Below are 13,919 nucleotides of genomic sequence, written 5' to 3' on the forward strand. Positions count from 1 at the left end.
GTTCCCTATTTTTATACCACCTTAGGTGACATCTGATGTAGACAACCACATCATTTGAAAAATTTGCAAAACCCAAGGAAAAGAATGAGAAAGACCCTTGTATATCACAATCATCAATTAATTAACTAGTTTTTCTTGATTATTAGTTTATTAAATAATGAACTAAATTAAGAGAGGGAAAAACCCCGAGAACACCCAAGGGCCCTAGAGTCAAACAACAAGGCATTAGTAGCTGCTGGAGGCGCACAGCCAATCCAAACATGGAAGTTATCTAAACCATGCCCACACGAAGTGATGACGACATCAGCTACAAAATTAGCTTTCCTTAAAATATGCTTCCAAGTAATAGAGTCAAAAGAAGAGGCCAACCATTTGATATCTTCAACAATAGCACAGATACGCCAAAGAATGCTACATTGATAGAGACTCTTTATATACTTTTTAACAAAGAGGAGACATGAATTTTTAAGCATAAAACTATCGCCAACCCAAATGCAATCAAATTAGATTAAACTAATGAGACAATTAAGTGGGAAAAGGCTTAAAATGGGTGTTGCAAGCTATTGAAAATTTAGTTTGATTTTATGATTTGTTTACAATGGAGGATTCATGATTTTTTTTTTTTGGATGGGCGAGATATAAAAGTTTGGTAGTGTGTGTGTTGTTAAGATGGCGCCAGAGTGATTGAGGAAGGAAGTTGGGACAAAGAAATTTGAGTAGAGCGTGTGAATTTGCATGAAAGGAAGGAAAAAGCCAAAAATGGTAGATGGTTTTGGGTAGAAAAAGGGATATGCAGCCACACCCTATCTTAACCAACCATTGGATGGACAAATCCGGTCCAGTAGAGAGATTTTTCAAGGTATGTGAGCGACTTTTGCTATTGAAGGGTTGTGTCCTTATGTTTACTTGGAATAAGTACGTTATAAAGTGATAAGTTAAAATGTGCGAGTGGGAAATTGTGTGTGGGAACATCTAACCCCGAACCCATCAAATTCTTGATATTTCAGGTTACGAATTGTAATATGAAACGTACCTAATGGTTTCTTCTTCTTTCAAAACAATTCACCAAAGAGCTTTACTATTCGTTAGCAATTTATACAGGTACATACATACATACATACATACATATTTTTTTTTCTTTTTCTATCAGTATATCGGTACTTAGATGAACATCCAGCATATACTATATAGTATTTTGTCAAGCAAGATGTCATGTATTTTCTGGACAACCAGACAGCATTCCCATTTACCAGTAATCTTTACAAGAACAGTCTCCCCTTCTAAAATGGTGGAAGCGAGTTCTATCCCTCACGATTATTTCGCGGTGGAAAACCTTCGAGATGAGCTTTCTTGCCTGGTGGCAGTCTTTGCAGACTCGTAAATTCTTCGATATACGTAGAGTTTCCCCGGGTTTGGTATTCAATAGGCCGAAGGCAATTGCAAGTTTCTCACTGTGGTAGTATAAAGGATTCTCCTTTTCCTCCTCATCGAGATCATGCAACACTCCCTCTGTGTCCGGAACATATCCTGCAGAACACCTACATCGGGGCTCATTGGCATCTCGTTTATTAGCTTTCTTGCTTTCTCCAGCCTCCCGGCTCTTCCAAGAAGATCAACCATGCAGCCAAAATGCTCTGTTTGGGGCTCAATACCGTGGACTTCAACCATGCTGCGGAAGTACTGCTGCCCCTTTTCTACTAACCCTGAGTGAGCACATGCACTAAGAACATTAACAAAAGTAATGTTGTCAGGTGTTACCATGTCCCTTTGCATCTGCTCGAAAAGCTCAATGGCGGCCCTCTCCCTTCCCATGCATTGCTAGCCCACCAATCATGCAATTCCATGAAGAAATCCCTTTATGTGGCAACCCGTTAAAAACTTCAAAAGCCTTCTCCAGGCAACCACATTTGTAGTACATGTCAATGATTGTTGTTGCAAGTTTTGAGTCCAATTCAGTCCCGCTTTTCTCAATATATCCATGTATCCACTTCCCTTATTCTAGAGCACCTAAACCTGTACAAGCCGATAGCATACTAGCTGCCATGAATTTATCCAATTCTACATTTTCCACTCGCATTCTTTGGAACAAAGCAAATGCCTCGTGAAAACGATTCCTCTGGACATAAGAGGAAATCATGGCATTCCAAGAAACAGAATTCTTCTCAGGCATCAACTCGAAAATTTCAAAAGCCTCATCAATGAAGCCACATTGGGAGTTCCCAGCAATCAAAGTCGTCCAAGACACAACATCCGCCTGGGGCATCTTGTCAAACACCCTTCTAGCTTCCTCCAAAGACTGAAACTTCTCATACATGTGAATCAAATTGTTCTGACAAAACCCATCATCTCCAAACTCGAGTTTGACGACATGGGCATGGACTTGCTTCCCTTCTCCAACAGCACCATCATCGCAACAAGCTCGCACAATGGAAGGGAACGTGTACCGATTGGGAGGGACAGAGTCCTGCAACATCCGCGAGTACAAAACAATGCAATCTCTCGGCAATTGGCATTGCAAGTAGCCTCTCATTACAGTGTTGTAAATGAATGCATCCGGTTGAGGCATTGTGTCGAACACCTGGAGAGCATAACCCAAATCGCCGTTTTTGGAGAGGGCACAAAACTTGATGGCACGTCCCATGGCGTCGTTGTCGGCAGCGAGGCCGAGCCTGATGATTTGGGAGTGCAACTGCTTGAGCTCCACCATGGTCGAGCATGATTCAAGGTGGCGAACGGTGAAATGTGGATTCCAGGCGAGCTTAGGGAGGGTGGGGTGTGTTGATGTACTAGGAGCGAAGTCATTTGTACGTGGAGTAAGTGAGAGAACCTGCAAGCTCGCCAGCACCTTCTAGTTTCTGGGTGCATCAGAGATATATTGTGGGCCCCAGAAATGGTTTTTCTTTCTGCGCTTTATTGCAGTCACCGGAAGTAATAATTTGACAACTCCATTAGAAAATTACAAAATTTGACATATTTTTTTATCAGCCATTGTAATTTGACTATTATAATTCGATATTTTTTTTGGGGATGGTTTTATATACTTTTTATTTTTCAATTTCTGTTATGGTTGTTTTATTGGTGTGGGAGAGGAGAAATTTTTCAATGTGTCAAGTGCACGAGATAGTATCAAATGTCATAATATAAATGGTTGGAAGTTCTTTTTATTTTATTTTATTTTTTTTGTAATACTTAGGTACACACATGTTATTATACAATTGAAGGATAAATTTTTTTTTCAAGTGTCTCTTGTATAGAAACATGTGGCGAACCGCTTTATGTCCCAGGCATAGTGAACAATCTCTCTCACTAGTGAATATCATATATATTATATACTCATTCTATGATAGCCCAATCAAAAGATGACACGTTATTTTTGTTTTTAACATATGAAAATCTTTAAGGGAAGAGATCCTTATTTTTTTTTAATAAAAATGGAGATTAGTTGTAGAGTCTAAACCACATCAAACTTGAACGATCTGAACCGTCTATTTTTCAAGTTGCACCTCATAGATCATTCTGACAAAGTATTAACCAAATAAAAAATGTTTAAGACATCTAATTGATTTCAAAGAAATTAACGAATATTTTATTATATAAAAAATAATAAAATTTCATCTTGATAATTAAATATGCAAATGGTTTAGGATTGAATTGAATTTTTGTAAAAATGATCTATGAAACGAGACTTACAAAATAAATGATTCGGATCGTTGAAGTTCGATGTGAAGTAAGCCCAACACCTAATCCCTATTTTTTGAAAAAATATGAAAACCCTTTGCATAAAGGCCTGTTTAACACATACACTACTTTTTAATTAAATAACACATATACTATTTTTTTAAACAATAAAATATATGTTAAAATATCATTGGGCCAAATCTAAAAAGTGAGCATAAGGTACTCATAAGTATATCCATTTTTTTCTTTTTCAAGTGCCAACCACATGTATTCTGACACTTAGTGTATCGGATCATGTTTCTGGTAGATTGAAAAAATTTCTTGCGTGGAAGGCCAATTACGCGAAACAGCAAAGAGGTTGACAAGATCGGCATAGCGTTCGCTGGGGAATGACAAAGAACATACAAAGAAGGAAACAGAGCAACCAGGAAAGAGAATAGTCTATAGCAAACCAAATACGAGAGAGGTTAAATTAAATCGAATTTTGAACACTCAGATATGTAAAAACGGCCATAAGGTCAATTCATAGAGGAATGACACTGAATCACAACGGTAATTTTTGAGGTTTTACCCGACAAAGGGGTTTGCAACCTTGAAGTCGGCACTCTAGGCCTGTAAAATTTTGAGCTTCACGCTATGCAAGCACCAACAAAATGAACAAGAAAAAAGAGAGAATGTTTCGACACCTAAACGAGTCTGAAGAATCAATTGAAACCACAACAGAATTACTTTGAAAACAACCCGCGTCGAACCAGAGACTGATGTCTTTCAGGAGATCACACGCCATGTCAAATGACGCTCATAACGAACTTGCTTGACTCAACAAAACATTAGAAAGAAGACAGGAAAACCGGCAAAGATGCAAGGAAAGAGAAAAGGACTCGTTTTAAGCTAGTGTGTTTGATGAGACACCGGCGCTGAAGTCCTGAAAAGCATGTCAACTTTCTAGCATCTCCTTAAAAAGCATCGAAAATCCGGACACAGCAAGCAGGGTCATCACACAAATTGGATTGGATAAAGCTTAATGAACCACGAAATTTCACATTCGAAATTGGAAAATGCAATTCCTGATCATGAAAAAGAAGTACAATGTAGATACAGAGAGGCCCAGAGAATCGTCACAACATCAAAATTCAGCTACACAAAACTGTATGGAAAAGTAAATATGAGTACAGAACAACGATCTGATCTACGATGCCCCCAAAAAGGTTCCCAGGCTGCCCTCGCATAAATTACCAAAAAAAAAAAAAAAAAAGAACTATCTGCAACTAACAGAGAGACTCACAGGTTGACAGAGGCTGTGTAGCAGCTCAAGCAGAAGCTGAGGAGCTGAAATGAAACCCATGAACTCAACAAGCTCAAAATCCTTCCTTTGAGTTGAGATCACTCTTCCATGGCGTCAACATTACCGATTTTCAATGGATCACTGCCCAACCCATTACTTCCCTCAGCCTTAACAATCTTGGGCGCCGGTGGAATTCCACCAGAACTCTCCAGTTTTGGCTTTCCGTTGAGGCTCTTAGGCCCGGAAACAACGTCTCCAGCTTTCGAATCCTGCTCTTTCTGCTTGTTAACCAGAGAATTGAGTTTCTCCAACGCCTCCCTCGCCTTCTTCTTCGCCATCACGGCCTCCCTGACGCGGCGCTCGGCCTCCGTCCTGGCCGCGACGGCGGCTTTCGCCATCGAAGCCGCAGCAATTTTGGCAGCGGCGACAAGGGCCTTGGCGTTGGCCTTGTCGATGACGAATGCCGTTTTGGGGTTGTTGGCGTCGTTTTGTGGGCGATTGAGGTTGAAGAAGGGGTAGCCCTGTTGACAGGTCTGGCACTCGAAGCCATGGAAGGAGGAATTGGCGACGAGGACGCAGGCGGGGTGAGAAACGGAAGGGCACTTGACGCACATGACCCGGTCACGTGCCGGAAGGGGTGGGTCGAAGAATTCTAGACAGAAAGGGCAGTAGAGGCCGCGGTAGTTTTGGAGGACGCAGTTGGTGCAGAGCCTCTGAAACGCCCCTTTGTAGCGGATGTAATGGAGGAACCACCGTTCGGAGGAGCCGCAGACGCCGCAGAGTCGCCTCTCGGGTTCGGGTTCGTCTCGCCTCATTGCCATTGGACTCGCATTTGAGGGTGGGGGATTGGATTGCACTGGATTGGACGGGATTATTGGGTAACGGTAACCCTAGGGTTAGAGGAAGAGGGAGGTGGAAATTAGGGTTTCTTTGGGGTGCGAATTAGGGTTTTGAAGCGTAGGAGATTGTTCAGAGTCGAGTGTTTGACAAGTCTACGAGCGTTTGACACTTTGACGGTTTGCGTTTGAAAATTTTGGCAAAACGCCAAAAGCCCAACCTCTTTTTGTTTTTTTCTCTTTTTTTAAATCCCGTCTGCACAACAAAATAAGTTTTTTATATTTTCGACTTGAACCGTCGTACCCACTCACATTGACTAGGGCGAAGGTAATCACCCATACAAATTTCTCACTTTCACGTGATCTAAATTAGAGCGACGGTGATCATTCATACAAGTTTCTCACTTTCACGCAATCTAATTGGTTTAAAATAGAATATCGCTTGTTTGCACTTGACCAGAGCAAATGCATTCTCGTATACACACTCGTTCGACTCATTGCTTCGATGCTTCACTGCGCTAAACGCGAATAAAGTTCATATTTGAAGCTAGTGTGCGTGTCGAATGGTCGCATACCAAATTCAAGTGTGCATGCTTGAAGTGGTAATGTACTACTACTAGTCCGAACACCTAAGCTACCACTCTGAACGAGCAATGTACAAGTCCGGCGATGTGAAAGTGCGTCCACACTAAGTGCAACGCTACCATATCGAAGAAAAAACGATCTGTAGGGGACGGGAACGCAAAATTTTCAAGTCGCCACATTTATTTGAAAACATGGTTCCAAGTTCCAACATCAAAAACATTTGTGGGTGTCATTACTCAATTCTGAGGTTGAAATGAACTCAATTATAATATTACAACCTCTGCGCCTGCGTATTCCTATACCAAAAATCAACTTCGATGAAAGAAAACGAGACAAATCAATAGCCTCAGACAGGCCGCGACAGAAATGTTGTCGATTGGCCATAACTCAACAACCTAGTACCTTTGGGAATTCAAATTCAGCTGCTAGTTAATCTGCCACCATGAACGGATCTACTTCTCCAAGATCAGCAACTAGCGGTTCTAACTTGGATGGATCCTCATCCTCTGGAGCAAAGTAGGTTGGAAATGGTAGCGATGAAACATCAGGTTTCTTGTAGAAGGCATCTCTGATAAAAACGAAGTTCCCTTCAGCACCCGGGACCTGTGAGAATAGCCAACATCTAATTGAGTAGTGCGAAACAGGAATTAACAACACAACATACTGACTCCAGGAGAGGATTAGGACCAATCACTGTATTGATTTTAAACCGTGCAGTTGTGAATGTGTATCAACGCATTCATTAAACCAACCAAAATTATCTACCCAACTCAAAACCTCTCATTATACAATTCCTCCTTAACGTTCTGAACACTTTGGGAAGATATTAAGCTCACAAAACTATTGTTGAATAGATTCAATAATCAAAATACGTGAACTTGGGAAAAGAAAGTGTGAGGAATCATACTTGGCCTTTCACCCACATCAAATTCCTTGCAGGATCAATTTTGTAGACCCATACATTTTTCACCGTTCTCTGTTTCCCACCCATGCGCCCCGGCATCTTTCTGCCTTTAAAGACCTGTTCATACAACAAATGATTATCACAGTTACAGTTTATAATTATTGGAAACCACCTGCATTTTACAGATAAAGAAAAAAGGGTTAACTGCATTTTACGACACAAGGTTTGGGGGTCATTTGCAAAATGAGCCACAAGGTTTCAATTTTTGCATTTTACACCACGTGGTTTCAGAATTACACTAATTTAATCTCTCCGTCAAGTTTATCATCTAATTAGGCGTTAGGTGCTAATGTGGCATATACTAGGCCACATTTTAAGCACAAGTTGACTATCAATTTCATAAAAGGATTAATAGAGTAAAGTACTAAACATTGAAATTCACGGTCAAAAAGTGCTTAAAATGTGGGTCAAGTCTATGCCACACCAACATGTAACATCTAATTAGACGATGAAATTGACGGAGAGTTTATATTGGTGCAATTAACAAACTACGTTGTGCAAAATGCAACAACTGAAACCTCATGGCTCATTTTGCAAATGTGCAAAATGACCCCCAAACCTTGTGATGTAAAACGCAGCTAACCCAAGAAAAAAATATAAACAAGTAAAACCAATATAGTATATCCAGCATGTCCACGAATAAACAAAAAGTAATTTTATTTAGACACAAAACTAACACACTTGCTGACACATTCTCTAACATATGGTGGGTTCCACATACAATGTTGGGCACATCTCTAATACAGAGTGTGTCAGTTTTGTATGCTCAAATAGAATTATTGATACACAAATAAGCAACAGATTATTTGATTAAACTAAGTCATCTTCATTAGAAGACAAGAGAAAGGTTTGGTTATATACAGATATCTGAAAAGAACTTCGTCAGAAAAGTTTATGGAGATTTGGAAGCCAAACCTTTCCAGCATCATCCCTCTGACCTGTAGAACCAATACTTCGGTGTGACAGAGATGCGCCATGGGATGCTGGCATACCACTAAAACCGTGTCTTTTCATTCCACCCTGGGCACATAAAATAAGAGAGATACATAATGTTTCATAACCTCACAAAAGTGTTACTATTGTCACCATCATATCAAGATTTTTTGAGAGACACAGTTACATAATTCGTTGATTAATTTGATTACAAAGATTTCCTTTTTTTTTCATTTTTTCTTTCTTGAAATAGCATACACAACCACAGGTGAAGATAAATAAATAAGTTCACCTGGAAACCTTTCCCTCGCGTGATTCCTGTGACATCAACATATTGGCCTGGAACAAAATGGCGAACACCAATTTCCATACCAACAGGGAGAAGCGCATCATTTGATACAGGAAACTCGTGCAATTTCCTCTTAAGTGGAACACCCTGACCTCGGAAATGACCCAACTCTGGCTTTGTCAAATGTTTTGCTTTCTTCTGTCCGCAACCAATCTAACTAGCACCACAACAGAATACAATCCTATAATTAAACCCGTGACCTTGGAATTTTTCAAAAATTAAAATTACCCTATGTTTAGTGGCCACGAAAAATCAATTTGATCAATATTGGAAAAATCAAACAAAACCCCAGATGCAAGTACCAAAATTACAGTTCCACTTAATCTAGTTAACGAATAACAGTAGGAAAACAAATTACAAATGATGTTCTCTCGGTGACCAAAAATTTTGGAACCTATCAGTTTCCCATTCATCTAAACCCCTACTAACAACACCTTTGATCCCCCAGCAAGGAATGCATATAGTTTCAAACTGTAAATCGCAACTGAAGCAACCCGATACAAAGCCAAGCCAATCCAGTTAAACAGCTAAAATGCAACTTCTACTGCTTCAATTGAATACACTGTAATCAAATTATAAAACTACAGAAACGCACTACCATATTCTTCTCTCGAAAATTCCAAAAGATCTGAACTTTGGAAATTTCATAACGCCTAAATATTTTAATTAAAACAATAACCAAACGAAGCCAAATCGAATTTGCGACGAACAGCGAAAAATGAAGAGAAAAATGTTACCTGGAGAGCAGGGAAGCCTTCCTTCTCAGGGGTCTTGACCTGAGAGACGATATTATCATCGACCCAGAGCACAGTTATCGGAACCCTAGCGCCCCATTTGTCCCAGAGCGCAGTCATCCCGCACTTGACGGCTATGAGCCCGGTCCTCTTCGAACCCGGGCTCATCGGGCCGGGCTTCGCTTCAATAACCGGTCTCCTGTCAGCCACGGCCTCCGTCGCGTCCACCATGGCCTCGGAGCTGAAGCATCTGAAGAAATGGCACTGGGTCTGCGTGAACGACGTCGTAGCTTTAGCGGCAGCAGTAGAAGTGCAAGAAGAATGGGAGGGGTTGAGCGAGAGAAGGCGGAGGCGGGAAATGAGGCCTCTCGATAACGCCGACATGGCCGCCGTGAAATCTGAACAGTGTTTAGTGGAGTGATGGGTTTGATGGCATATCGCGGTGTAAAACCCCGAAAGGAGCTTGCAGAGATCGCAATGGGGATTTGGCGCAGTAGGGTTTTAGGACTTCAGGAAGAGAGAGAGAGGATGTTTCTCTTCTGTGTGTTCCGTTACTTTACTAAACGAAGTCGTTTATGTCAAAATACTGAAATAGGCAGAGTATGTAATTTCATTTTTGGATATTTATAATTTGGTCCCTGTGTCCTGTACGATTTTTGACACACCCCGATCAAAATTAGGACGTGCTGGGCGTCACGTAAGAGTGACATAACCATGTACGCAATGCGAAAGCTAAGAATAATAATAAAAGTACGAATAAATAAAAATCAAGCTATACACTGAGTAAATAACATACATGTGCAAGCGTAAGTATGAAAAACAATATTCAGAGCACAGAAGACCTAGTGCAGTCGGGGAACAAACACTAAATAAACACACCCAGAGGTGGTCCTACTTTGGTGATAATCTGTCAGATATGCCGTGAATCCCTCAAGAGCCACCAAAAGAGCTATCCAAATTATAACCCGGAGAGACGCAAAACAGAAAGCGTGAGTGGGCAAAAATAAAGTTTTTTAAAATCATTTCAATAACAAAAGTTCTAACCCCTCGCCGTAAAACCTATATAGTTTCCCAGAAAATAGAATATATACATATAAACAAAACATGCTCGGAACTATGCCATATCGAATGCCTCTAAATAAAATGCAAGTACTCAGGTAATGTCAAATCAATGTCATATAATTTGTCAGCCGAAGTCACCTAACGTGACCTGTACGGTTGAATCTAGAGCTCAAGTCCACAACTCATTAACTATACATGCACACGAGTCGGAACCACCTAAAGTGGTATGTACGACAGAACTGGGTGTAAATAAATACGCTCAAGTGCTATGATCACATGAAGACTGGGCGAATAATTGCAGGTCACCTACGAATCGATGATAAAATTGTGATAAAATTGGGCTCATTTCTAGCTGTTTCTCACAGTAGATTTGGAAATAAGTGTTTTGTTGTTGAGTTACAAAACACAATATTGAGCTCAATTTTTTTTTTCATCCCAGCTTTAAAAAAAATTTAATCTATACCAAACTAGGGCTAAATTATATTTTAAAATTCCTATTACGTAAAATGAGGAATAACTTAGAAAATCACATACGTGTCCTGTCCTGTCCTCACTACTTAGTACTCACCAGTCACCACCTCTCTTTACTTCTCCACCACGAAGAAACTAGTCCATCCATCCATGGAGCTTTACCTTCCCCACCCTCACCACCGTCTTCCTCACCAGGACCCAATACCCAGAACCCTCGACCCTACCGTACGGATCTTCCCTTTCACTCTGACTCTACGGAAATGCAACCAGCGAAGCCGACGGCATGGTTTCTCCAAGACGAGGTCGTTTCTGCTGGAGCAGACCGGTGGGAAGATGGTGGTGGAGCTCGTGGGGGCGTTCAACGAGCTCACGGAGAGGATGGGCATGCTCTCCAGCAGCGGCTCCCACTTGCTCTTCAAGGCTCTCAAGCTCTCCATTCCTTTGCTCCATGCTCTGCCTCTGACCCCAGATGGCCGTTCTTCTCTCTCCAGAGCCCTCTCCATCTCTCTCCTCCTCGCCGACCTTCAGGTAACGGAGACTTTTGGTTTTCCGGGAAATTGGCTGAAACGATGAATTTATAAATCCAAATTGCTGAAATCATCGTTTCTCCGTAAATATTTGATCAATATGTGGTTAATGATTGATTATTTTTCAGCAAATATTTGTGAAGTATTTGATTTTGATCAGTTCAGCAATTCGTATTTGTATAATGATCGTTTGAGTCAACTCTCTCTTTTTGTAATTTTTTAATTTCTGGTCCTTCAGTTGTGTAATTTGGATGAACTCATTAATGGGTTTTAAGTAAATTTGATTGTTGTAGATGGATGCTGAAGTAATTTCAGCTGGGATTCTCCGGCCAGTTGTGGAGGCCCGTTCAATTTCGATTCTCGATGTTAGGAACCAGATTGGTTCTGGCACTGCGCATCTCTTGCACGAAAGCTTGCGGGTTATGAAAGTCCCTTCAAAAGTTGATGTCTTGGATGATGACAGTGCAACTGCATTGAGGAAGTTTTGCTTGACTTACTACGATATGAGGGCTGTGATTTTGGACTTGGTGCTCAGGCTTGATGTGATGCGGCATCTTGATTACATGCCGCGGTATCAGCAGCAGTTGACATCTCTAGAAGTAATGAGGCTTCACGCGCCGTTGGCTCATGCTGTTGGGGCCAACTGGCTGTCATTGGAGCTCGAGGATCTTTCATTTCAGTACTTATTTCCAAATTCGTACCTTTATGTCGATTCTTGGTTGAGAAGTCATGAGACTGGAAGTAAGCCTCTGGTGGATGTGTACAAGGAACAGTTGTTGCGGTCGTTGAGAGTTGATCCGTTGTTGGCAGACATGGTGGTTGATGTTTCAGTTGATGGGCGGTATAAGAGTCGCTATAGCACAATGAAGAAGCTGTTGAAGGATGGTAGGAAGCCAGAGCAAGTGAATGATGTTTTGGGATTGAGAGTCATATTGGAGCCTAGAGATGGAGAAGATATGGCTGAGGTAGGGGAACAAGCGTGTTACAGGACGCGCGAAGTTGTTCGATCTATGTGGAAGGAAATGCCTCACAGGACAAAAGACTACATTGCAAGGCCCAAGAAGAATGGGTACAGGAGTTTACATATGGCAGTTGATGTTAGTGACTGTGGGAGGAGTAGGCCACTGATGGAATTACAGATAAGGACTAAGGAGATGGACATGTTGGCAGACGCTGGAATGGCATCTCACTCATTGTACAAAAGCGGTCTTACAGACCCAGAAGAGGTTGTTTGATTTATGCACTTGATATTTGCTAATTTTGAATGTTTGTCTTTTACGTTCAGCATGTTTTATTGGAGGCTTATAATCAATCGTTGATGATCAGGCAAAGAGGCTTAAGGCCATCATGATGGCTGCAGCCGAATTTGCTGCGTTGCGGCTTAAAGATATTAATCACGAAGGCATTGAGACTGAGCAGAGTCAGAATAATCGAGCATTCCGCCTTCTTGACAAGAATGGAGATGGTAGGATCAATATTGAGGAACTTATGGAGGTGATGGAAGAGCTTGGTGCCCCAGGGGAAGATGCATGTGAGATGATGCAGCTACTTGATGCAAATAGTGATGGTTCACTTAGCTCGGATGAATTTGAGTTGTTTCAGAAACAGGTAAAGATTTTCGTCCTTCACAATAGGAGTAGTTAGCCGGAAAAACAAATATTAGAAGGATTATTGGTTTTCTTTCAGCATTTCTGTTCCTTTTCGGGTTGTGGGGAGAGAAAGGGTGGTGTTAATGAGATAATTCAAATACCGGATAATAGTGATACTGGTGTAGAATTTGCACATTCGCACCGTTGAAGAACTTATGTTTCTACCTATGTCTTGCAGGTTGGCTTTATGCGTAATTTCGAGGAAAGAGATGAGCAGTACAAGACCGTGTTGAATGAGAAACTTCAAATTGCAGACAGTAGCAGTTTGATCCAGGTGTCTGGTGAAGATCTTAGCAGCAGGGCTTCGGAATTAGATTTGCTTGCATCCGGTTGAAGACTTATCTGTAGTCTCTCGTTCACCATGTAAATATAAGGTTTCCAAGTGTATATGCTAAATTTCTCGTCTATTGTTCAGGTGTCCTAATGGTTTAGAACATGTTGGTTCCAAAAGGATAGCCTGAATTGTACCGTGTATACGACGAGGAGTGATGTATCTGTATTCTGTAATTAACTATCCAACATTGTATTCCCTCTCTTTGCGATTATAATAAAGAATGTATACCGTCATTGCAGGCTACTGTCTTTATGTATTGGTACTTAAAAAATTGATTCGACAGTAAATAACGCGATAGAATGGCTTCAATCTTCCCTAAGTTCGAACCAAATAATGAAATCGACTCATCCATTCATTCCATCTAATCTTTGATTCCATTCACCGGCAATTAACTCCCAACTAAGGTTACAGATGAAGCATTAGGAGGCATCCACCATCATGGGTTAAAGGGTAATAGGCAGGAAAGTAGTCCGAAGTTGTGGGAAGTTCAGCACTCCATACATTCTGTTTGT

General features: G+C 41.1%; 3 protein-coding genes and 1 pseudogene across 3 annotated transcripts; 1 reads left to right on the forward strand and 3 right to left on the reverse strand.

The window, feature by feature from the left end:
• Positions 1–1,061: 1,061 nt before the first annotated feature.
• Positions 1,062–3,535, reverse strand: LOC103944793 (annotated as a pseudogene).
• Positions 3,536–4,699: 1,164 nt separating this feature from the next.
• Positions 4,700–5,778, reverse strand: LOC103944697. The gene has a single exon (XM_009355159.3). The coding sequence runs from the start codon at positions 5,776–5,778 to the stop codon at positions 5,062–5,064; it is 717 nt and encodes a 238-aa protein (XP_009353434.2). The 3' UTR covers positions 4,700–5,061.
• Positions 5,779–6,543: 765 nt separating this feature from the next.
• On the reverse strand, positions 6,544–9,922 carry LOC103944696 (50S ribosomal protein L3-2, mitochondrial). Its single transcript, XM_009355158.3, has 5 exons — positions 9,368–9,922; positions 8,574–8,783; positions 8,264–8,368; positions 7,292–7,405; positions 6,544–6,987 (listed from the first exon to the last, which is right to left on the reverse strand). The coding sequence occupies exons 1-5, from the start codon at positions 9,746–9,748 to the stop codon at positions 6,814–6,816; spliced, it is 984 nt and encodes a 327-aa protein (XP_009353433.1). The 5' UTR covers positions 9,749–9,922; the 3' UTR covers positions 6,544–6,813.
• A 1,062-nt stretch (positions 9,923–10,984) lies between these two features.
• On the forward strand, positions 10,985–13,640 carry LOC103944695 (probable GTP diphosphokinase CRSH, chloroplastic). The gene is made up of 4 exons (XM_009355157.3): positions 10,985–11,425; positions 11,718–12,650; positions 12,751–13,032; positions 13,252–13,640. The coding sequence occupies exons 1-4, from the start codon at positions 11,048–11,050 to the stop codon at positions 13,405–13,407; spliced, it is 1,749 nt and encodes a 582-aa protein (XP_009353432.1). The 5' UTR covers positions 10,985–11,047; the 3' UTR covers positions 13,408–13,640.
• Positions 13,641–13,919: the final 279 nt, after the last annotated feature.

This window comes from the organism of the source record quoted next, unplaced genomic scaffold, assembly GCF_019419815.1.
Source record: "Pyrus x bretschneideri cultivar Hongxiangsu unplaced genomic scaffold, Pyrus_bretschneideri_v1 Contig6, whole genome shotgun sequence".
Taxonomy (NCBI): Eukaryota; Viridiplantae; Streptophyta; class Magnoliopsida; order Rosales; family Rosaceae; genus Pyrus; species Pyrus x bretschneideri.

What these genes read in the sequence shown, in the direction of transcription:
- LOC103944695 (XM_009355157.3), top strand. Translation starts at nt 11,048, where the DNA reads ATGGAGCTTTACCTTCCCCACCCTCACCACCGTCTTCCTCACCAGGAC. An exon ending in TCCTCCTCGCCGACCTTCAG is followed by an intron (nt 11,426 to 11,717) that starts GTAACGGAGACT and finishes TGATTGTTGTAG; the next exon opens with ATGGATGCTGAAGTAATTTC. An exon ending in GTCTTACAGACCCAGAAGAG is followed by an intron (nt 12,651 to 12,750) that starts GTTGTTTGATTT and finishes GTTGATGATCAG; the next exon opens with GCAAAGAGGCTTAAGGCCAT.
- LOC103944696 (XM_009355158.3), bottom strand. Translation starts at nt 9,748, where the DNA reads ATGTCGGCGTTATCGAGAGGCCTCATTTCCCGCCTCCGCCTTCTCTCG. An exon ending in AAGGCTTCCCTGCTCTCCAG is followed by an intron (nt 8,784 to 9,367) that starts GTAACATTTTTC and finishes GGTGCTAGTTAG; the next exon opens with ATTGGTTGCGGACAGAAGAA. An exon ending in CGCGAGGGAAAGGTTTCCAG is followed by an intron (nt 8,369 to 8,573) that starts GTGAACTTATTT and finishes TTATGTGCCCAG; the next exon opens with GGTGGAATGAAAAGACACGG.
- LOC103944697 (XM_009355159.3), bottom strand. Translation starts at nt 5,778, where the DNA reads ATGAGGCGAGACGAACCCGAACCCGAGAGGCGACTCTGCGGCGTCTGC.